Source organism: Mus musculus, chromosome 14, assembly GCF_000001635.26.
Source record: "Mus musculus strain C57BL/6J chromosome 14, GRCm38.p6 C57BL/6J".
In the NCBI taxonomy this organism is placed as follows: Eukaryota; Metazoa; Chordata; class Mammalia; order Rodentia; family Muridae; genus Mus; species Mus musculus.
Window position 1 is genome coordinate 75949250 of NC_000080.6, and position 24209 is coordinate 75973458.

The window sequence follows — 24209 nt, forward strand, 5'->3', positions numbered from 1 at the left end:
CTGGATGGCCTACATATTCCTTATGTAGACCAGGCTAGTCTCACTCACAGAGAACTGCTGGAACTCAAAGTCCTTGCCACCATGATGAACACTTGGTGTGAACCCAAAGTGCTGCAAGCAAACATGTGAAACAGAAACCATGGCTTGTATGACGCCAGTAAGGAAGCCAACATGTTCTAAGCACCAACCTCTTTAATTTCATGTAGTTTTCACTGGCAGCAGGCCGGCATTCCGCTCTCTGCACCACTATTCCTTCCAATGACAGTTTATCTTGAATGGAAAGGGGAAAAAATGTATTTCAGAGATCATATTCATCATTTCCAAGATGGCATTTTGACACATAACTAAAACATAATTCATATAATTCAAGGAAACAAAAGTGCAGTAGCTGACTGCAACATCGGTTTTGAGAATAGAGAAGTCTCACTCGTACTGAGCCGAAAACTGGAGCCTTCCTGGCTTGTTCCTCGAGCTACGCTGCCTCTTTACACACTCAGACTAAAAAGACCCACAGTTCATTCAATCTAAAGAAAAAGTGAGGATTCCATCTGTAAACAAGTAACTCTAGAAATAGCAGTAAGTCTAAAGCACTAAATCCAAGGTCCATGCATACACATCAGTGAGCATCCTGTAGGGAAACAGCCAAGTAGGAAAATACGCCACTGGGCAGTGCTAAGGTGACTCTGTAAGCTGGGGATGGCATGTGTTTGTAGTACTGGGAGGAAGAGAAGGAGGCTTTCACACTTTGGACCATCTCGGGCTACATAGAAAGACTAGTATAAGCAAACACCGAATCTACTATGAATATTTGTCTAAACAGAAATGCAAGCTTCTTTCTTATAGTGACCCAGGAGAAATAGAGAAAGGAAAGAAGAGCCTGGACCTCCAAAGCCCACTGGCATCAGGCACTGTGGCAGAGCGAAGTTGATGGACGTGTCCTACTATGTAAGAGGCACGTGAATGCCTCTCACAGACAGCAGCAGCTTTGTGACAACCGGAAAGATCTAAGACTGCCCAGAAACAGCTACTGGTCAGTCATATGTCCATGAGAATTCACCTGAGCTCTGAGAAGAGACTAAGAAAATCCTCTGACTAACTAGGAATGCAACTGAGTCATCTCTTCAGGGTAACTTACTTCATTCATTCCATTAACTGTAAGTGACTACCACGAAAAGGCACCGTGTGGGCACTGTAGAATCAAAGATGATTAAGATACAGCACTGTCTTCACACTGCACACATTTGCTATACGAACAGTGACACGGCACGCTGACATACAGACACGGCACGCTGACATACAGAACCACATCTATACAATTCATACACGAAAATCTTCCTGTGACCTTCCAAGATTGACGTCTTCAAAATTTAAGGAGGTACAGCCTTTGGTCCTAAATACTAATTATGAAACATACCATCTGAATTAAATATTCTCAGAGTACCTCAATACAAAAGCTCTTCAGAACAATGACAAGACCCACACCTACTTCACACTACAGTGTGCCAGCAAAGAAACACTATGCAAGCCATAATCTTTACATTTTTCTTAAACTAAAAGTAAGTCCCTGTCATGAGTGAAGTCAGTAAGACTAGACTTTGAACTTTTTCAAAGCAAACACAAATTTATTTATTTATTTATTTATTTATTTATTTATTTATTTACTCACCTTACATCCCACTCACCACTCCCCTTCTGGTCATACCCTCCTACAACCCTCCCTCCCTCCCCCTTCCCCTCCTCCTCTGAGCCTCCTTGATATCCTTCCACCCTAACACTTCAAGTCTGAGAGGCTAGATGCTTCTCCCATTGAGGCCAAACAAGGCAGTCCCGCTAGAAGAACATGTTCCATATACAGGCAATAGCTTTAGGAACAGCCCTCCTTCCAGTTGTTTGGGGCCCACATGAAGACCGAGCTGCACATTTGGTACATATGAGAGGAGACCTAGGTCCAGTCTGGCAAACACAAATCTTATATCACAAGTAAATTGATGCTTTTCTAAAAAAAAGTAAGTCTGGGGTAGCATCTCTGATAAGAATTCAATCACAGATTCAAGTATTTACTAATGTTAAATGGCAAAATGGCTACCTGCAATGCTCCCCCATATTTAGCAGTACCTAGTCCAAGAGGTTAACCTGGATTTAATTCTTAAGGAGTTCTGCCATCACTTTTCTCTCTCTCTATGACCCCTGCAGGGATGGGAAAGGAAGTGGTCAAGGCTCCTGTTCATTTCAACTTGGCCACCACTGTCTATTCTCCAGTTAAGGTTACTAACAAAGCTGCAGAGAGGGCTCAGAGGTTCAGAGCACTTGCTGCTCTTGCAGAGGACCTGGGTTCATTCCAAGCACCCACATGGAGTTTACAATCACCCCTAACTCAAGTTCCATGGGATCTGTTACCCCTCTGACCTCTGCAGGCACTATGCATACATGTGGTCCACATACATATATGTAGGCAAACACATGAAGTAAGAAAGTTCCTCTCACAGAGCAGTAACACTCACTCCTCCAGACCATACTTTATTGTTTACCCTACCTTTACAAACCTAAAATTGCTTTCAAACATCACGCAAGGTAAATGGAAAGAAAGTCTTTAATTATTAGCAATAGATTTTCCCAAGAACTGGTCAGTGTCAGTGATTTCTCATTTTGCTTCCCTTATTTCCTCTCTTAAATTTAAGAAGCCAACTCACGGAGAGGGTACGGGGGGACTTGAAATGTAAATGAAGAAAATACCTAATAAAAAATTAATTAATTAATTAATTAAAAAAAAAGAAGCTAACTCACTTTGGGAATGGCCTCCCTAAACGTGATTTGCTTATTCTTTGTTTAAAGCTAACACATACTTCTTAAAGCTTAAGGGGAACGTGTTCTTGTATTTCCCAACAAATCATACATCTTTTCTTCAATAAATTGCTTAAATTCAGGGGAAAGGTATTGTCCATGGAGTTCTAGTTTAAAGTAGTTATTTGCACACCATTGCTGGTAATTACAAATTTTACACATCAATACAGAAATCCTTACTTAAAACTACCTTTTGGGTAGCTGGAGAGATGGCTTAGCAATTAAGAGTACCAACTGTTCTTCCAAAAGTCCTGAGTTCAATCTCCAACAACCACATGGTGGTAGCTCACAATCATCTGTAATGGGACCCAATGCCCTCTTCTGGTGTGTCACTGGGAGTGACAGTGTGCTCACTTTAAAAACAAAACACTATCTTTTGGACCAATTTGAAAGAATGCAAATATCTGAATAATGATCCCTTTCCTCTTACACACAATGTATTTATCAAGTGCCTGCCGTGTAAGAGGCCAAGCACATCAGAAACAGCAGATAAAGGAAGCATGCTTCTTGTGATCAGGGAATACAGAGGTGAGTGCATTGTTTGTTCTGAACCATACATATATTCTCAAAATGTATAAATGTAGCATGATCTAACCATTCCATGACATGTGTGTGTATATATATCTCAAAACAACATATATAACAACATATCCCAAATGAATTGCTTTTATTTGTGAATTTACAAAAAAAAATTCAAAATCCAATACATTTACATTGCCTTTTGTTGTATACCAGACTGACCTAGAACATGCAGATTCACCTATTTCCACTTCCCAAACTTGAGGATTAAAGACTTGCACCACTAAACTCAGACACTACTGTGTTTCAAATGAAAAAGAAATACAGATACCTCCAAATAATTTTATTTTATTGAGTGTAAACTTAATTGCTATCTATGTACATCTGTGCATGCCTGTGTGACTGTGTGTATGGGTGCCCAGAGATCAGAATCCTCAGATGCACAAAAGTGGTTGTGAGCTACCTGCATTGGTACTAGGAACAGAACAGTGGTTCTCTGAGAGAATACTAAGCATTCTTAACAACAAAGCCATCCGTTCAGACTTATGTAACTTGAACAATGTGTATGCACATGCCACATGTGGCAAGTGCCATAGAGGTCAGACAGGGAGTTTATCCCCCAACAGCTGGAGTTCCAGGTAGCTATGAGCACCAGATGTGGTTGCTGGGATACAAACTCAGGTCCTCTGGAAGAGCAGCAAGTGTTCTTTCCTGGCAGAACATCACTCCAGGCCCCAACATGACTTATTTATGGATATGTAAAACACTGGAAACAACACGTTTTTGATAAATGTAAGGGAAAAAAGCTGAGCTTACAGGACTCTCCCCAAATAGTTTCCAGACCATACTCAGGTCTAATAGGATGGGAAAAAGGATACACAGGCATATTCAATATAATGGAAGCACTGGACATACCTCATGTAATTTATTCCCAGATTAATACAGGCGTCCATTTCCCCATTATTAAATACAGTGACAGATGCAATTATCTCACCATATACTAGTGGGTAGTAGGTTAATCTCAAGTACTCCCACATACTTCTGCTCAAACTTGTTGATAGTAATTATGTAATTTGATTACAAATTAGATAACATTTTAAATTAAAAGAAGGGCTGTGGTGCCTTAGGCTGTTTCTATGAAAGTCTTTTGTTAAAGACTTGTAAAGGTAAATTGTTTAAAAACATATTTTCAAATTTGTTGTAAACTTGGAGACCAAAGACAAGCACACATCTATAAGGATTTGATTAGTGTTACTGTAGTATTGAAGTTCCTGCTTTGTGCTTAAAGAAACCCAAACTGATCATTTAAATTAGAGCTTTAATTTCCACAAGAAAGAGAAAGCAGACGGTCAACTGGCCTCCATCCTATACCCAAGCAAAGCTTTATCTTAGATTACTAAAGAAACAGCTAAACATGTTAAGTCCTAAGGTAAATTGTAGGAATACTTATTAATCTTGTTTTTGTTTTGTTTTGAGACAGGACGTACTATGTAGCCCTGAACTTGATAATGAAATGATTTTTCTACCATCTGATTTAACTGAACAATTGGTCCTCCTGTATCACCTATGATATCGTATTGTATAATGTGACTATACTAAAACTATACTATTACAAAGCTGATTCAGAGAGCACTGAATTAAAGAGAGAGAAAGAGAGAGAGAGATTGATTATGTCCAGCTGGGCATCCAAAAGAGCTTTGCTAGAAACCCTGGCAGCTGGAAGAATTCAGACAAAGTAGGGTTAGGGGTGTAAAGGGAACGGAAAGTTGCTGGGATAGTCGTGGAAATAGCTTTTGATTGCCCCAGACATTCTCTTGTGCTGGGAATTTTCAGCTCAGAGACCTAAACTACCAAATGCCAAGGACCACATGGTCATGGCTGCAATCTGCAAAGAGGACACACAAGCTCATTCTACTGAGAGTCTTCATACACTCAGTTTTTATATTTCCTTTCTTAGGCCTAGACATTTGTGTAACTCTTCTGCAAATGATACGGATTAAAAAAAATAAAACTCTTGGATATTTTCTAACCTGCCCAACTCTTTGGTCAGATTGTTTTACTAATTTTTATTCTTGTTTTTAGCCAGAAGAGTCTTAATAAGTATAATGGGAACAGAGAGAAAATTAAAGAGTAAATAAACAAAACATAACACTAAACGAATAAACACACAACAAATCAAAACACTAAAAACAGATTTGTATGTGCATAGTGCCAATTCTGTTTAAGAAAGGAAGAGAAGTAAGTAGTTAGTCAGCTCTGCTTCAGCAAGTTAGAGCAATGCGTAAGCAGGAAGGGTGTGTGCTAGTTCTAGTTAGCACTGGCACGTGAGCAGTGAGCTCAGCAGGGTTAGGAAGTCCTCAGGCATCCAGAAGTTCATTTCCACAAGACTTCGGGAGATCCATTTGCATGTGGACACCTTTAAGGATGATTCCAACTCTAGCTACATCACAACCAGGCGGCTAGTTCCGAGGATTCTGACCCGATCTAGACTTTTGAAATAACCCTCTTATTCACAAATCACTCCTCCATCTACCATCTTTGAAAAAGAAGAGAAGTACTTCTACTAATCGCATGCGTCTGTCTAAAAGGTAAATGATTCTAACATTCCCAGGAGGCTCCTTTCCCCTCATTTTGTATATTTTCCTAGAAGTTGTTCTGGGGTGGGATAAGTGAATTCAGTTTCCCCTATTAAGAAATGAAAGGGAATAATCATTAAGTTGTGAATTGATATTTTGATCTTACCTAACCTTAAGGATCTGAGATAATACATCCTTTCTTATAATACCATTCAAATCAATATGTTAAAAATACCCAATTTAACAAAAACTTAGACCTGTTATTGAGAACTAGGCTCAAGATCTAGAGAAGAACCTAACTTCTTTTTTTTTTTGGGGGGGGGGGTGTCGAGACAGGGTTTCTCTGTGTAGCCCTGGCTGTCCTCAAACTCAGAAATCCGCCTGCCTCTGCCTCCCAAGTGCTGGGATTAAAGGCGTGCGCCGCCACCACGCCTGGCACCTAACTTCTTTATACTTCTCTTTTATTTCATGGATGGGGAGAAAGAAGGCTGGGAGGTGCAGACACACATAGATGCTTCGACCTGCCTGAGAGCACCTGCTGGTGACAGCCTGTGTCTAGGAGCAGGAAGGAAAATGCTTGGTTAGGGGTAGGAAAGAAGACACCAAATGTGTACAAAAGTTTAGACAGTCTTGTCACCCTATAGTTACTAAACAGGTTTTTGTTTGTTTGCTTTTTTAAATAAAAATATTTGCATTATTTTATTCTACAAAGCCAAATTCACAAGTCATTGTTTTACTAGATTTCAGACAACAAATGGTTAAGTCAACAAAAAAATTCCTTAAACACAGAGAGAGATTTGACTCCCAATTTTGCTTAAAAGAATATAAAAATGGGGCTGGTGAGATGGCTCAGCGGTTAAAAGCACTGACTGCCTTTCCAGAGTTCATGAGTTCAAATCTCAGTATCCACATGGTGGCTCACAACCATCCTTAATGAGAAACAAATAAGAAAACCTACGGGCTGGAGTGAGTGGGGCCGGAGTGAAAGGGAAGAGGGAGGGAGGGGGAAAAAGTGTATGTATACACACACACACACACACACACACACATATATATATAAAATGGAGGCTCAGTGGGGGGGGGGGGGGGGGGGGAAACGCTTGCCATGCAAGCATGAAGAGCTGAGTTTAAACCCAGAGCCTGAGAAAAGCTAGAGAAAAGCTGTATGTCTATAATCCTAACGATCCTAAGCAAGATGGGAGGGCAGTGACAGGAGAATAATTCCCAGAAGCTCAAGGGCCAGCTAACATGGTGTACACAGTGTGAACAGTGAAAAGAGACTTTAAATACAGAAAGCAAGGACAAACATCTGAGGTGGTCCTCTGTGCTCCACATATGACCCAAGGTATTTAAGTCCACACTTACATGTGTGCATGTACACATGTACACACACACACACACACACACACACACACACACACACACACACACACACTCCAAGTCAGGTGGGCACAGTTGCCTACCTGTAATTTCAGCCCTTAGGAGGCACAGACAGGAGGCGCCAGGGGCAAGCCATTTGGCTATCCTAGCCCAGTTGGTAAGCTCAGGTTCAGTGCCTCAGTAAACAAAGTAGGGCAATAGACAGACCCAGCACCAATCTCTGGTCTTCATTTATATGCATGTACACACACATGCACCCAATACATGTAAATACACATCTGTGTGCACTTGCCACACATATAAGGCAAATAAAATCTAGAAACAAAGTAGACTTAGAAAAGAAATGCTGTTTTTATGTGCAGGAATACTATGTTGTAATAAAGGGGGCATGTAGCTATGTAATACAGGACAGGCTGAGTATCTGTAGTAAATACTTGGGGACAGAAGTTTTTCCAATGTTGAACTTTTATAGATTTGAAATATTTGTGTAGGCTCTACCAGTTAAGCACCCCTAGTTCAAAAATCTACAAGGCAAAAAATGTTAAAACCCACTCTGGATTTCAGATTTAAACTTTTATAAACACTCAACCTATGGTTTGAATTAGGCCCTGATTCAAGGATATTATCTAGCCTTAGGAGCTATATTTGAAATGATAGAGTTTAGCACATTGTTAAATCTGATTCTTGTTCTCTTAAGCTAACCTTTAATAATTTTTGTTCTTTCTTTTTAAAAAATTGTACTTATCAATGTATGAACATTTTGTCTGTATTAAGATATGTGTAGCACATGCACACAGTGCCTTTGGAAGACCAAAGAGGACACTGGAGTCTCTGTTATTAAAGTTAAAGCTAGTTATTATCCATCATGTGGGTGCTGGGAATTGAACCTGGCTCCTCTGGAAGAGCAGAGTGCTCTATCGGCCTAGCCATCTCGCTAGTCCCAAAGAACTCTTGTTCTCTTCTTTACTGTAACAGCAGTTGAGTTCTTTATAATTTTCAAGATACTACTAAGAGTTTTTGCATCAGTGCAGTGGTGGTGCACAAGTGTAATCCCAGCACTTGGGATCTCAGAGGGAAGTCCAGGGTAGCCAAGGCTATACAGAGAAACCCTGTCTCAAAAAAAAAAAAAGTTCTTCCAACTCCAGGGATTAGACCTCCTTTCCTTCAAGAGCCCAGATTCTAGGCTGCCATGAGGCAAGCGCCATGCCACCACAAGCTCTCCGCCTCACCTTGTCCCAAAGCGCAGTTAGCCAACCACAGACTGAAAAGCCGTGTAACTCTGAGCAAAAAGAACCCTCTCCTTTCTTAAACAACCAGGGAACCAAACACCCACACAAGCAACAAACCCCACTCCTTCCTTTAGAATCCTTCCTAGGAGGACTTGGTAGCACCTGCCTTTAATCCCTGCAGATCCCTGAGTTCCAGGGTTTGAGGACAACTAGGGCTATGAAGAGAAACCCTTCCTGAAAACAAAACAAAAGAAAGATACGACCCCCTCCTCAGAGCATTGGTGGTTTTTATGGGGGCTGGTTCCCAGCACCCGCTGGAGCGCCCCGACAACATGCTGGATTCCCTCGGAGCCTGCTTTAGCTATGGTGTGTGGCAGTGTGGCTGTGCACAGCTCTTACTAATTTAGTATTCAGCAGCCACCTTACCTTTCTTTAGCGTCTCCCTCTTTCATTCCCATTCCCCAAACATTCCCTGTCTTTATTTCCTGACACATGAAAGGAGCATCTCAGAATTGCTTAAAAAATGACATCAATTCCAAAGTCATCATTATGTAATGTATAGCTAAGGAAACAAAATGCTGGCATTAATTTTTGGCAAGCCAAAGACTTTAAGACAATTTTAGAAATGTTAAATGTTAAAAAAAAAAAAAAAAAAAAGGGAGACGTCTTCATCCCTAGTCTACTACCCACAAACTTTATCAAAGTTTTCAAAATCACACCATTCATTCATTCATTCAGAGATTAGACATAGTTATTAACATAAGTTACCTACTTCTTCCCCAAACAGTAAAGTTCTACTTTGCCATAGAACCACAAAAATGAGTTTTGTACAATATTATAATTCTAGAGCTGATGTGATAGCTGACAGATGCTTTGCTAATCTAGGTAAAAGAAAAATTTCAAGTGGCCACAATGAAAAACTAACAAAGGCCTGGCCAGATGCCTCAGCAGGTAAAGGTGCTGGCCGCTAAGCTTGAGGAGTTAAGTTTAATTCGGAGGATCACAGGACAAAAGAAGGGAACAGACTCCCACAATTGTCCTGTTTATTTATTTGGTTTGTGGTGTGTGTAGGACACAGCTTGTATGCCCATACACATCACATACCAAAGAAATAAAGACAGAAAGTTAGATAAATACAAATTAGAACAAAACGAATTCTTCGCTAAACAATAATTTTAAAGTTTAACTTTTACTTATAAAACATAAGTGTTACTGAAAGAGTCATCTACAAAGTATACAAAGTAGGAATAAAGAGTTCAAGTTGTAAAGACTGTCTTTGTAGCAAAAAACGCAAGACTGTGGAATGGAATTTTACCTGAACTTCTCAGCTGGTCTATCATTTTAATTTGCTCTTCTGATAGAACACTCTTTTTTTCTGTACCCTTAAAAAGCTAAAAAAAAAAAACCAACCAACCAAACAAAAAACATAAAAACCTACCGCTGTAGCCACAGGCCTCAGCTTCTGTGGCGAAGCAGCACCGAGGCATGAATGACACATTCACTCACTTGCTTTTCTGGCCAGGGATTGTGCCCATGAGTTCCAGGAAGATTCAGGTCCTCTGCAGAGTGTGAGTGATGCTGTGGGCAGTTAGCTGACACTGTACTTGTGTCAGTACTAGTCTGTCCCAAGGAAACAGCCAATGCTAATTGGTATTTCAAACACAACTAACCTTGGCATGCAAACAGAACTAAACTCACATGAACATTTTTTTATTCAGTGGTGTTTTATTTTTAAATAAACAAAAAGGCTAACATAAAATATTCATAGGGAGTAAGTATCAAGCAGTATGAATGCCACTCACAGCCAATGCTTTAACCCTCATTATGAAGAGGGACTATGAAGAAACAAGGGACACGGCAGATAAGAAACTGGGCTTGTAAAAGCAGTGAAGTCAAAGCACAGATCAATACCCTGGAAACAGAATAGGAGCCACGGTCAGAGGAACCGACGGTCAAGCACAGATCGACAGCCCTAGCTGTTTTCACCTTTTCTTTCTAAAGTCACGGAACTCACCATTTCAAAGGAGAGAGCAATACAAGCAAATGTGAAAATAAGTAAAAGTTCTGGCAGGGATACAGAATGTGAAGACAAGGTGTCTTTCTGTTAATGGAAGCTCCTAAAACCACTGCTGTTCCCTGAAATGCAATGGACCTCACAGAAGAGGGATCTGCTGAGTCTGGGGACATTAGCCTCTTCCTGTAGCTGTCAATCAGGAGGGAGCTTCCTCTCATGTTACAACATACAGAACCTGCATATATTTTAATTATGTCCTATGTTGATCACTTCCCATTGGTAGAAAAGATGGAAATTCCTTCCATTATTAGCCTTGAATAAATTCTGCCTTTTACAGACAGTAGATGAGCATTACCTACCACATAATGGGAAGTAGTCCCACAAATTGGTTAGGCATTGGGCTTAACTATAGGAAACACTCAAATGAGTGACTGATTTAAATTCTCAAAGCTGCTGGAGGGCTCTTTTTATAAGGTTCGTGATTATGGTGTCTAAGAGGTTATCTCTCTATGTTGTTTTCCGAGTTTTTTTTTTTTTTTAATTTATTTTGAAATGGAACATTACTATACAGCCTAGGATATCCTTAAACTCAGGATCTTCTGGCCTCAACTTTTGGGAGCTGCAGATAAGTGCATGCAAGTATTACCATTTCAAGTGTGCTCCAACTCTTAGGAAATCAGGCCTTTTCACAAGGATGCCTCCCTGACTACAGTAGATGAGATGCTCTTTAGTTGGAGGCAAAGGCATCTAGCAGTCAATCTTTGATGCACGGCTTCGGCTCCTCCTGTGATAGAAATTGCTGGACTGCCTAATTCTACTCTGTCCCTGTAGTGAAGCAGGGAAACAAAGTCATATAAACAGGAACTGTCTCTGATATTGTCACCAGCACTAGTACATAGTTTTAGAGCTAACTGATTACCTACAATAAGCATCCATCACAGATAAATAGAAGAGTCCACACAAGCCAAGCTGGCACTCCATGAAGGCAATCATGTGGCTGAAATGGCAGTGATATGGATGAGGTGGCATGCATCAGATGTCAGTTTCCTTTCTTAAGATGCTAGACAGCAGACAAGACACAAAAGGGAAGTCTTGTATAGTAACAAAAACTCCCTGATTTCTGAACTGGTACCTTCCAACCAACAACTATTCAGTTCTTAAAATAAGTCACACCCATAGTCAAACTTCATTCTAACACTAATACACACACACACACACACACACACACACACACACACACACACACACACCCTCTGTCAGAATGTCAGAGCACATTCTCCTTAAATGCTACAGGGCTGAGAGGTTCTATCAAAGCAGTTACAAAACCCAGGTAAAACACTAAAAGCTCTCTGGAACGAAATTTCATCTTTGGTAAAGAAGCTGAATCTCATCTTTCCACTAAAAAATGATTGTGCCTTAGATTTCTAGTCCAATTTCAATTCATTTTTGAAAACCTCAGTATTAATGTTAATTTATTATCTGCTAAAGAATATATAGTTTAAAAATATCTAATGAAAATGTAACCCTATTTACAGAAAATAAAAGTTGGGCATTTTAAAAAGAGAAACTATTTTAATACCTTTAACAAGATATACATAATTTTAAAATAACATTAACTCAACAGAAATATAAGTGACTTTCATATAAAAGCCAAGCCCTTACAACAGAGTTCCTCAGGGTAATTTAGTAGACAGGTTGCTCAAGTAATGCATACTGGAAACACACCCAGATTTCTATATCTGGGGCTCTGATTCTAAAAGTATAAGCTCAGAATCCTAAAATGCTCTGGAAGGCATTTTTAAAGACGAAGGGACAGGAATGCATTCAACTCACACTATTCTGTCACTCTCTGTGAGACAACAAGTAAACCCGAACTTGCCCACGACACTATAACAGAGTAGGCATGTAGAATCAGCTTTCTCTCTGAATGTACATGGCTACATGGCTATAGCCTTCTCTGCAGCACTGAAGCAGGGTAAAATGAGCTCATGGATTTCTTACAGGAAATTGTAACTAACAAAATGTGAATGAATACTACAAAACCAGTCTACATGACTTTTTTCAACTTTTTAGTAAAAAAAATAAGTAAATAAACAACCTTGTATGAAAAGAAGTTATGCAAACTTCTTCTCATTTAACAAAGAGACCCAAATCCAAAACACATACAAATTCAACTAAATTCAAATTCAGTGTCACAACAGCAAGCCTAAATACTTTTGTCTGGGTCTACAACACTGCAAACACTATACTTTTATAGGAAAAAAATCTATATGCTAGTTTCTTTCACCTTAGGACTCCTATTATGATTTATTTGAAATAATACCAGTGCAACACATTCTATTTCCAAAAGGTGACAGTGTAACTCAGTATTAGTCTAATGACTTACACTAAGCAATGCCTTAGACCTTTAGAAATGGACAGAAATTCTTATTTACCTGGGAATTAAAGTGGAGTGGCAGTTTGTTAGAGGAAAGTCAATTTGCCCTGAATACGTCTCCTTTACTCATAAAATAGACATAGAAATCCTTTTGCAACAAATCCCTTCCCTGATACAGTTAAATGCAAATTCTCTTTTCCGTCTTACTCCAGAAAGCTCCTGCATGCATAGCTGACACGCCACCTACTGCAAAACCCAGCTGCCAGCGCAGGCGGTGCTACCAGCATTTCATTGCATCGCCAGGCTGGGAAGGAATAAAGGCGTGCTTGTGTGGTAGTGTTTCTTTTTTAAAAGGAAAAAAAAATCTCCAAGCCAAGAAGAACAAGCTGAAATAGCATCTTGAAAATGGAGCGTAAAATAATCAGAAGAGAAAAGGAAAGGGAGTACGAAGGGAGGCACAACAGCGTGGAAGATGCCGAGCAAGGCAAGAACTGCAAATCCACGCTGATGACCCTCAACGTTGGTGGATATTTATATATTACTCAAAAGCAGACACTGACCAAGTACCCAGACACTTTCCTTGAAGGTATCGTAAATGGGAAAATCCTCTGTCCATTCGATGCTGATGGCCATTACTTCATAGACAGGGACGGGCTTCTCTTCAGGCATGTCCTAAACTTCCTACGAAATGGAGAACTTCTACTACCCGAAGGATTTCGAGAAAATCAACTTCTTGCTCAAGAAGCAGAATTCTTCCAGCTCAAGGGGCTGGCAGAGGAGGTGAAATCCAGGTGGGAAAAAGAACAGCTGACCCCCCGAGAGACTACTTTCTTGGAAATAACAGATAATCACGATCGCTCACAAGGACTGAGAATCTTCTGTAATGCTCCTGATTTCATATCAAAAATAAAATCTCGCATTGTTCTGGTATCCAAAAGCAGGCTGGATGGGTTTCCAGAGGAGTTCTCTGTGTCGTCAAATATCATTCAATTTAAATACTTCATCAAGTCTGAGAACGGCACTCGACTTGTACTAAAGGAAGACAACACCTTTGTCTGCACCTTGGAAACTCTTAAGTTTGAGGCCATAATGATGGCTTTAAAATGTGGGTTTAGACTGCTGACTAGCCTGGACTGCTCCAAAGGGTCAATTGTTCACAGCGATGCACTTCATTTTATCAAGTAATTACCTGTCTCATGAACAAAGGCAACAAGCATGCAGCCAGCAAGCTTCAGAAGCCACAGAATCAAAGGCATCCCAAACAACGTGCCCAGCCAGCTAGTCCAGAGCCCGGCTGCTAAGCAAGTACTGTGAGCTAACGGTATGTAAATCTATCACTAAAGATGTCCTTCTCTGGGGTGTTCTGCCATCACATTTCCACCGACAGTGAAGCTGTGGTCTTCTAAACTGTAAATAAAGACAATGCTTTTGCTATTTATTTTTTTTTTTTTTTCCCTTAAGCTGTCTTTCAATGAGAATGTCTTGGGTACTTCATCTATCATTCACTACTGCAAATGCTAACAACATACGATTCAAAATCTTTTCTACTTAAGAGCAAAAATCCATGAAGAAGATGAACTGGTTTATAAAATAAACATGGAGAGCAAAATAAATGTACAGAGCTACCTAAAGCAGGGGTAACAGTGAATCAAAATGTGACTGTAAAACACATTCGAGCTACTGATTTGACTTTTAAAATAGCAGGCACCAAAAGCTTTATTATAGCTCCTGTATTTCATACTAGAATTATGGCTAAATTGATATTTTGCTGAAAATTTCTAGGAAACTGCTTGATAACAATAAAAAATAAATAAAAGCATTGCTAGCTTCTCTGCTTGTATTAATGATTGCAATAAAAGTTACATGTGTCACTTTAAAAACGAATAGTACCACTTGATGACTGTGCACGGTATTCTGCATTCATGCAATTAACTGTCAGGCTATTGCGCCTTGCTGATCAGCAAGGGACAGAAATTAGCCACCACTTTCCAGTACAGCACAGCATGGGTGGCCTGGTCCCAGCTGAGTGCAGGGTGTGCGAACGGAAGAGCCTATTTCACAATCACTCTATGCTCAGTTTTCAAGCTCAAAATGTTAAATGAACATTATTTAACAACACTCTTAGAGAAGAACTTTACTGATCTTTTAAAATCTTTTATGTAAAAAAAAGTCCTTCAAAATTTCATACTAAAACCTAACAAAGTCACCACCACCAACTACTCAATTTCCGTTCTGCTACACTAAAATATCTGTTCTGATGCTAAACCTCAAAATCACAAAGTTGTGCGGATTATTTCTATTTCATGCTAACATTTACAGAAATTTTAAACTTTATTTTATGAATGGCTGTTTAAGGACTATTCTCCTAGCTAAACTCTAAATGTGAGTGCCCACTTATGTTGCAAAGAGCACCTGCACCACTCCTGTGGCTTCACCTACATCATTCCTAATAGTTTCTAAGAACAAATTGTCTTAAGTTTAAAATAAACAAGCTGGAAGTGGTGATTCATGTTTGAATCCTTCCAGTTGAGGCAGGAGGATTAACACATGTTTGAGGCCAGCAAGGGTTACTATGTGAGGCTCTATCTCAAAAAAAGCAAAAAGAAAAAAAAAGGAGGCAGGGAAGCAATCATGGAAACTAACAACTATAATCCAACCTTATTAAATAAACCAAATAACCTGTTGATTATCTTGGCTGAGTTTAAATAGTTAATCATATATTATAACATTTTGGTTACATATAAAATTTAGAATGAGGCTCACTATTAATTATTATTAACTATAACTGACTTTTACTTACAAAATCTAAGGTAATATAAAAGTTGCCTATACAGACTAAAAGAAATAAATCCTTTAAAGGTACTGTGCAAACAAAGTCCTTCAAAAATTTATACTAAAACAACACTCAATGTCAACTACATACTTTTCTCAGATGTCACATTAAGAAAAAAAATGCTTTGCCTTATGTATCAAATTTTCTTAATGAGCTATATATGGCTTAATCAGGACTTACAGGGACTATTGAAACAATTAAAAAAAAAAAACTGTACAATTGCCAGTGGCTGCTATTCAACTGTTTATATACCCCCCAGACTAGGGGCTGACTTTTCCTTGGCATTTGGACTTGGTAATGAAAAAAAATTGGTAGTGATTTAATGTCAGAGTCAAGTTTTTTCTCTCCCAAGATTTCAGTGCAGATAATAAAGACGCACTGACATAATGTGTCACTGGAGACGCAGCTGAGCCAGTCTCAGATCTGCAAGAAAGGCTTCCCATGATTTCACAAGGGAATTTAGTTTCTCATAACCAAGTTTATTACTGTTGTTATGAACTACCAAAGGAATCTGATGCATGTTTATGTAGTTCTTTAAATGAATATTCACATCTGGATTTAAGCCCTCAAAGTATAAGGCACCATACTGATCTACAACCATTAGTAGTTGACAGGAAGTGCATCTTTGCAAATTAAAAATTAACTGTATTTACAGATTCAAGCACCTAAATGTTGTGTTGTAGGTATGCAGAAAATGTCTAGTTTTAAATTTGTTAGTTTTCTAAAACATTTACAGGGATCTTTCTAAGATATCTTGATCTGTTCTAACAGGCCAAGAGCAAAGCTTCCCTGACCGTTCTGTTTCAATGACTGTGTAGTTTCTCTCATAAGCAAATGGTATAAAGAACTCATCAGTGTCTCTTCACCTCTTAAAGGAAGGTGGCAAAGGTTGTTACTACACTTCCAGGACCTGCACATACATTTGCCTGTATTTGGACCTAGCCCATGCAATGACTCTTGCACCCAACTTTAAAATATGAAAAACAAATATGTATTTATGGCTTTCTGCTGTACTGTAAAATGTGTCTGTGTAGCATGAAGAATGAATGAAACATAAGCCCTCAAATAATAAAAAGCAGATGACTCTATCCCAGCCTACAGATGAAAATACCGAATAAGCTTGTTCCAGTGTTTCTCTGAAATCTTAAGTGCTACTTATAAGGCACTACTAATAAAAAGGTAACATTCATTAAGTTCTTGTTGTCTGGTTTCGTTTTGAGGCAGGGCCTTACCCTGTAGGCTAGGCTGGCCTCAAACTCCTGATGGCCTTCCTACCTTGAGCTTCCTAGAGCTGGGTTACAGGTGTGAGTGACTGGGGCAGCCTTGACGTGTTTTACTGTATGCAAGTATCAAGCTAGATATCTCAATTACTCCTCAGGCAAAAGGACAGTCACTCATCTTCTTACAGATGACAGAGAAAGAAAGGTTAAGATCCCCCCTATTTCTCACACAGTTAGCAAGAAGCCAAGGTCCACAGCCCAGGTTTAGTGGTTCCAGCTGCAGCAGCAAATGCTCTGAGAATTGGATCACTCAGATCCTCAGTACCTAACCTAGAACTTGGCACAAAACAGACATTTACATTCATAACTCAATGTGAATACAAAATACCAGATACTGTCTGTCTGTCTTGTACACCTTCACAATGCAAGTATTCTAAAAATGTTAAGTGAAAAATTGAATTTTGGAATATCAAATAACTTTTTTTAAGCAAATAACATTTTTAATGTCATGTCGTCATTTAAAGAACATGAGGTGAATCATCCCTTTCACAGACTAAAGAATACCCAAATTTGTCTATTTATGAATCTACATTTTTTACATATTAGATTCGCTGAAAAGATTAATCATTTAGAGGCTGCATTAGCTGTATTATGAAAAAGTATTTTTCTTATATTATGAGCAAAACATGCTCAAATAAAATTCTCTTGAGTTCTGGAATGAGATTCTATTAACTTCTACAAACGAGCTCAGAGGATGGTAAGTCAGTAAATCTTTTCAAACTCTAACCTCCTCATGAGGAAGTTTAAAGCGTGCGTTGTGTGTAAAGCACGTTAGTTCAGCCTTTCAGGAGAAGTGTTAATAACCTTACCGGGTGCAAGGACATTCTCTAAAGTCACAAGCGTCAGCCAGGTGACGCGCAGGGCCGCACCTAAGTTATGCTTCTGACTTACACTTTCTTATGAGGTAAAGTGAGTTATTTTAAGACCAAAACATACAAAAAAAAAAACAAAACCACATGATTCTCTTCAGACTTTCTAGTTCTATGTAAAAATTTACAACAAAAGAAGCTAGCATTTTATTAGCAATTTTAAAATCAGTCGGAATGATACAGATGATAAAGCAATCTAAAAGCTAAGCCTATTTAATGAGTTGTGAGTAAATACCTCACAATACAAGATGTTGGCTGAGGTTAAAATTAGTGTCTGAGTCATAATGGTTATTGCTTGCAAGCAGAGATGTAACACAGACCATCCGACAGAGCCTGTAACTCGGTGAATGTATGTGTACAGCTCCAAAACACGACTTCTGTAGCTGGCCTCCTAATCTCATTCTGTTTAAGATACTATTAAAATTCATTTGCTCAGTAAGCAAACCAAGGGGCACAGAGATATATCTAAGATGAAATCTAAATTTACCTGACATCATTTGTGAGGAAGTGGTAACACTCGTCTTTTCTTGACAAAAATACATAATTGGCTAAAGCGTTTCTATCAAACAAGTGACTTAACTGTATCCTGAATGCTATTTTAAGTTATCTGTATTTAACTAAACTCCTCTATCAAAATAAAATGCCCACAACCTGGGTTAAAGATGAGTCTGGCAGAGTCTGCCTAGCATAAGCAAGTCCCTGCTGGGTTTGATCTCCAGCACTGACAGCAGGGTGTGTGTGTGTGTGTGTGTGTGGCAAGTGTGTGTGTGTATAGCTTAGTAGTATATATGTGAAATACTGAATTAGACATTAAAGAACAAAAGCAAAATGGGAAGTCTATTAGATACCAAAGAATGGGGCAACTCTACCGTATTCCCTCTCAACACCACTACAGGTTTTCTCAACTGTGCTAGTTGTACTGGTGCAGGACCCTAGTACATCTGGTCACATTGCAAAACAATTCTTAATAATTATCTATAAACATCTACTTAATTTTTAGAAATTTCTTTTTGAGGCAAGGCTCAACTTTACATAAGTAATTTTGATTAATATCTTCCAGGATATAAAGCCCAAGTTCTTCTCCATTAAAGTGTGAGACTGAGCTAGCCTATTAATTTAGTCTTAATTACACCCCATTGATTTTACTTCCTTGTAACAGATGTTCATTAACTTTTTTTTAGCATTCTTAAGAAATGCTGAATAAATAATTTTAATCTCAATACTTCCTTGAATTTAAATCTTTCATCATTTAGTTTTACAGAAATGATTTCACATTTACTTTAGGTATATCATTTAGTGAATTTTTAATAATTATGACTGAAGATACTGTCATTTGATACACCATTTCTGTACGTTTCTGTACACATGTGAATATATTAAACAAAGTCTTATATTTTTAGTTGATAAAAAATATGGCATATGACATGATGTTTTGAAATATGTGAGCACTGTGGAATGACTAACAACTAGTTATAGTATGTACTACCTCACATATCTTTTTGTTATGAAAACACTTTCTTTTTTCCCACTTTTTTATTAGATATTTTCTTCATTTACATTTCAAATGCTATCCCCAAAGTCCCCTATACACCCCCCCACCCCGCCCTGCTCCCCTATCCACTCACTCCCACTCTTGGCCCTGGCGTTTGCCTGTACTGGGGCATATAAAGTTTGCTAGATCAAGGGGTCTCTTCCCAGTGATGGCCGACTAAGCCATCTTCTGCTACATATGCAGCTCTGGGGGGTACTGGTTAGTTCATATTGTTGTTCCACCTATTTGCAGACCCCTTCAGCTCCTTGGGTGCTTTCTCTAGCTTCTCCATTGGGGGCCCTGTGTTCCATCTTATAGATGACTGTGAGCATCCACTTATGTATTTGCCAGGCACTGGCAAAGCCTCACAGGAGACAGCTATATCAGTACTACCGCTAGATCCCGCAATACCTCTCCTGGGCGTATACCCAGAAGATGTTCCAACTGGTAAGAAGGACACATGCTCCACTATGTTCATAGCAGCCTTATTTATAATAGCCAGAAGCTGGAAAGAACCCAGATGTTCCTTAACAGAGGAATGGATACAGAAAATGTGGTACATTTACACAATGGAGTACTGCTCAGCTATTAAGAACAATGAATTTATGAAATTCTTGGGCAAATGGATGTATCTGGAGGATATCATCCTGAGTGAGGTAACCCAATCACAAAAGAAGTCACTTGATATGCACTTACTGATAAGTGGATATTAGCCCAGAAATTTAGAATACCCAAGATACAACTTCCAAAACACACACACACACACACAAAAGAAAAATATCAAGAAAGAAGACCAACACGTGGATACTTCATTCCTCCCTAGAATGCAGAATAAAATATCCATGGAAGGAGTTGCAGAGACAAAGTTTGTAGCTAAGACGAAAGGATGGACCATCCAGAGACTGCCCCACCCAGGGGTCCATCCCATAATCAGCCACCAAACGCAGACACTATTGCATATGCCAGCAAGATTTTGGTGAAGGGACCCTGTTATAGCTGTCTCCTATGAAAACACTTCAAAGTATACATTATTAATTACAGTTAACATGTTTTTAAACTAGTTAAGGCCAGCTTACCAAACAAAAAACAAACAAACAAACAAAAAAACCCCACAACCATTAGGAACTCATGACCCATGTGTGTCTGTTACATATCAGCCAGAAAACACCAGAGATTAGTATATTCAGTTATCTTGAAAACTACAAAGACACGTTAAAACATCATTTTGGTCCCCAGTTGTATTTCCTTCTTCTACTGAGTCTCAGTGAAAATTCTGGAATCTAAGTAGATGATCTGAGCATTGGTGCAATGTACTTCAGGAGTTTGAAAAGCGAGATTCCAGCATATTTCTTGCAGAGCAAAAGCATTAGTGTATAGATGAGAAATGAAAGGTCACTAACAATGTATGTGGAAATAGCAAACTGTGCTATATACAACTTTGGCAGTAGACAATGAGATAGTTAGTGAACTCAAAGGCTATTTATGTAATAAAGCCATTCCTAATGTTTATGAAAGGCAAGTATGTTCATCACTATACCACCAACACCAACTAATTGGTATCACTCCAAGGCTGGCCCTTTAACCACAGGATGTAATTTTAAAAATGTAAGCACAATTACTTTTAATTCACTTTATTTTTAAAAGTTGTATTTAATATAAAAAGCTAAATTCCCTCAGAAAGTATTGGTATTCTAACAACACAACCATTACCACCCCACTCTCTCCTGCACAAAGGTCATGACTGGTTGTTTTACGTTTCATGACAGTATGTGGTACATGGCAGTACTTTTACATTGTAAAAGATCGCTCTTCTGGGAAAAGCATATGAATTCATCAGAACAAGTCAGCAAAGTGGAGGTGCTGGAAAAACAATCCCTTAAAAGAGGGGCATTACAGTGCATGGCATTGCTGAGATGCAATAGTGGGCACAGCAGTAAATACTTAAGCATTAGCTTTGACCCCCGCCCCCAGCCAAGCATTGGGGGGGGGGGGGAGCGCAGAGAATTAGCAAAAAAGAAAGAAAAAAAAATCAAAGAGATTAAAGAGCCATTTTGCAGACAAAACAATTGCACAAAAGTATTTAGCTTACTAATGTCACAAAGTTTGTTAATATCTGTGCTCTTGCTTTTTATTTAAAAATACAATAAAAATAATTTTAACTCAAAAGAGATGTAACCTTGCAATTACACTAGAATCAAAATTTTCATATACCCTTTTGCAACATGACATTGTAGTTTCTTTATAAAAGCAAGATAGTAAATACCAACGTTTCTTTAAAAGTTAAGACAAAGTATAATCACTTATAGCTAACATTTTATTCCTTGAAAACTGAAAAATATGTTAATATTCTTCCTAAAATGTGCATACTAATGTCAAAAATTAAAATTCCCAACAGAGTCACCATGCAAAGGTTTTTTAAGTATTTTAAACATGCTGCAACTTTATCCTAATACAAGATTTCCTTCCCCATTTTTCCACAGAAGCATTGTCTTCAAAGCACCAAACATGACAATTTCCTGAGCACCTAAAAAAGATGCTTGAACAATCATGCACTCCCAGAACAATCTCCTCTTCTTTTGCTAGGAACCTAACTGAGGTTGGGGGTGAGGAGGTGGAAAGGTGGGGACATGCACCAGGTTAAACCTGTTATTTCCTGGTTGGTGGGTGTGGTCAGATTATTGTGTTTTTACCAATGGCATAGGGACATATGTGGCTTGTAATGTGCTTTTAAAGAGCAGAAAGTCTGGCTGGGTCCTTTGCTTCTTTCCTCTTGCATCTATTGCTAACAAGATACCGACATGATGTCTGTGAACATTTTATTAAATAATAGTTTTTTTAAAACCTCTGAAAATAACAAAAAAAAATTTTTTTTAAGTAACCAGGAAAGAAACCATTGCAAGGTAAGCAAAGTTTTACATTCACATATAGAATCATCTCTGGCTTAAGTTGAGAAAGAACAACCACAGCTGGGAGTAACTATGAAACCAATCTCCAAAACTCAACTAAAAATTCTTTCAGGGAATATGAGTATTTAAGTAAATGAGGGGAAGAAAGGTATTTGGGTCAAGTAAACACAGAGCTAATGCCCAGATTTGAGATACAGTAAATTCCATGTAATGCCTTCATTTTGTGGTAGATGAAGATTACTGAGGTAGAAGGAAGGGGATAAAGCCCTTTGAATTCTGTTTCACAACATTCGGTAAAGAATAAAGAACACTGGAAAAGAGGACCAAATGTAAAACACTGAACTAGTGAGAGCTGAAGGAGGAGGCGGTCAGTTCCAGAAACCGGAGAATGCAAGGAGAAAGTTAACTGTAAGGGCTGCCTTGACAGAGAGGGGCCGTGACTCTTAGATCAGGGCACCCATTTGATTCCTAGTAGCCTACCCTGTTTTCTCAAACCAATAAATTGTAGTCAATGATTCAAACAATTAGGCATTTCCTTCTAAAAATGTCAACAAAAACATCAAGAACAAAGAACATCAAGACACTTAAATTTTATACCTATAAAAATACCAGGACCCTGATAGTAAAATCTACACAGGGTTTTAAAATGATTATTGCATTTTACTTATTTATGTGTGTGTGTGTGTGTGTGTGTGTGTGTGTGTGTGTGTGTGTGTGCGTGCGCACACACACACACACACATATGAATCAGTTCTCTATCATGTAGGTCCTGGGTTGAACTCGGAACCTCAGGCTTGGCAGCTGATGTCTTTACCCACTAAGCCAATTTGCTGGCTCCAGGCAGTATTTTGGTTTTTTTTTTTTTTTCTTTTTCTTTTTGCTTTTGTCTGCAGCCAACCTTATCCCTGGGTCCCAATACAGAGAGCAGGGCCCATGAGCAGCAGAGCTTGCTGTGGCAGCCATCCGGGCCAGCTCCCACCATGAAAGAATGGAAGCTGAATTTGACTCGACTGCAACCAGGTAATGTTTTTCAAAATGCAGGCAAAGGAGAAGGGGGGTTGGGGGTTGGGGGTGGGAGAGGGTAGGGGTAATGGCTAGAATGTGTTTAGGACAGAAAACAGTTAACACAAGTAACATGGTGAGCCCTTAAAGCATGCACTCACCTCCAGGTTAGTGAGTTCTCTTTTAAGTTACTCCTAAATATATACAATCATCTATAAAATAAAACATAAAACTATTATTTTAAAAACCTTATTTTAAAGCTGCCCAAAAGATAAGTATCTATACAGAGACCACTAGGAACAAAAATCATCTTGGTAATAGAGAGATTAAGAAATGGAAGACATGAGCAAAGACGAGTAAAAGCTGAGATATGACCTTGTGCCCAGGCTCCTTTAGCTTCTAAACACCTTGCTTTTCTTGAATCAGCAAGTCACAATGAAGTTTGGACAATACTGTCCTTGTGAAGAGCTCAGGGCTTAGTTCACACCAGTTCTATAAAATCTTAGAGAATAAAGCTTGACAAGAGTGCCTACTGGACACATACAAACCTTACCTTACAATAAGGTAGATCACTGTTACATTTTGTTGTAATTTGACACATTCCAAAAAAAATTTCATTTTTTAGGCCCATGTTTTTAAAACATCTACAACAGACACTTATTTGAAATTGTCTTCACAGCCTAAGACTCTTCTTGCCTGTCCAAAATTCTAGCTGACATTACCATGGGCTACTATTACATATGTAGAAGAGTAACATAAAGATATAAGGTAATAAGATATGAAAACAAAAGAATCTTTTGTTTTTTTGGTTTCTCAAGTTTCTCTGTGTAGCCCTGGATGCCCTAGAACTTG

At 38.8% G+C, this 24209-nt stretch overlaps 2 protein-coding genes and 1 non-coding gene across 4 annotated transcripts in view; 1 reads left to right on the forward strand and 2 right to left on the reverse strand.

Annotated features, from left to right (window-relative positions):
• The window catches only part of Gtf2f2 (general transcription factor IIF, polypeptide 2), a 113938-nt gene that overhangs the window by 52322 nt on the left and 37407 nt on the right, over positions 1-24209 (reverse strand). For both annotated transcript variants that reach the window (XM_030247985.1, NM_026816.3), the window contains one exon: positions 189-270. In XM_030247985.1, coding sequence (XP_030103845.1) covers positions 189-202 — 14 coding nt within the window. In that variant the 5' untranslated portion in view covers positions 203-270. The remainder of the gene's footprint in view (positions 1-188; positions 271-24209) is intronic.
• Kctd4 (potassium channel tetramerisation domain containing 4) lies at positions 5754-15968 on the forward strand. The gene is made up of 2 exons (NM_026214.3): positions 5754-5948; positions 13149-15968. Exon 2 carries the CDS (start codon positions 13342-13344, stop codon positions 14119-14121), a length of 780 nt encoding a protein of 259 aa, NP_080490.3. The 5' UTR covers positions 5754-5948; positions 13149-13341; the 3' UTR covers positions 14122-15968.
• Gm25517 lies at positions 23237-23370 on the reverse strand. Its single transcript, XR_003951268.1, has one exon. It is a non-coding gene; the product is annotated as a small nucleolar RNA SNORA5 (small nucleolar RNA).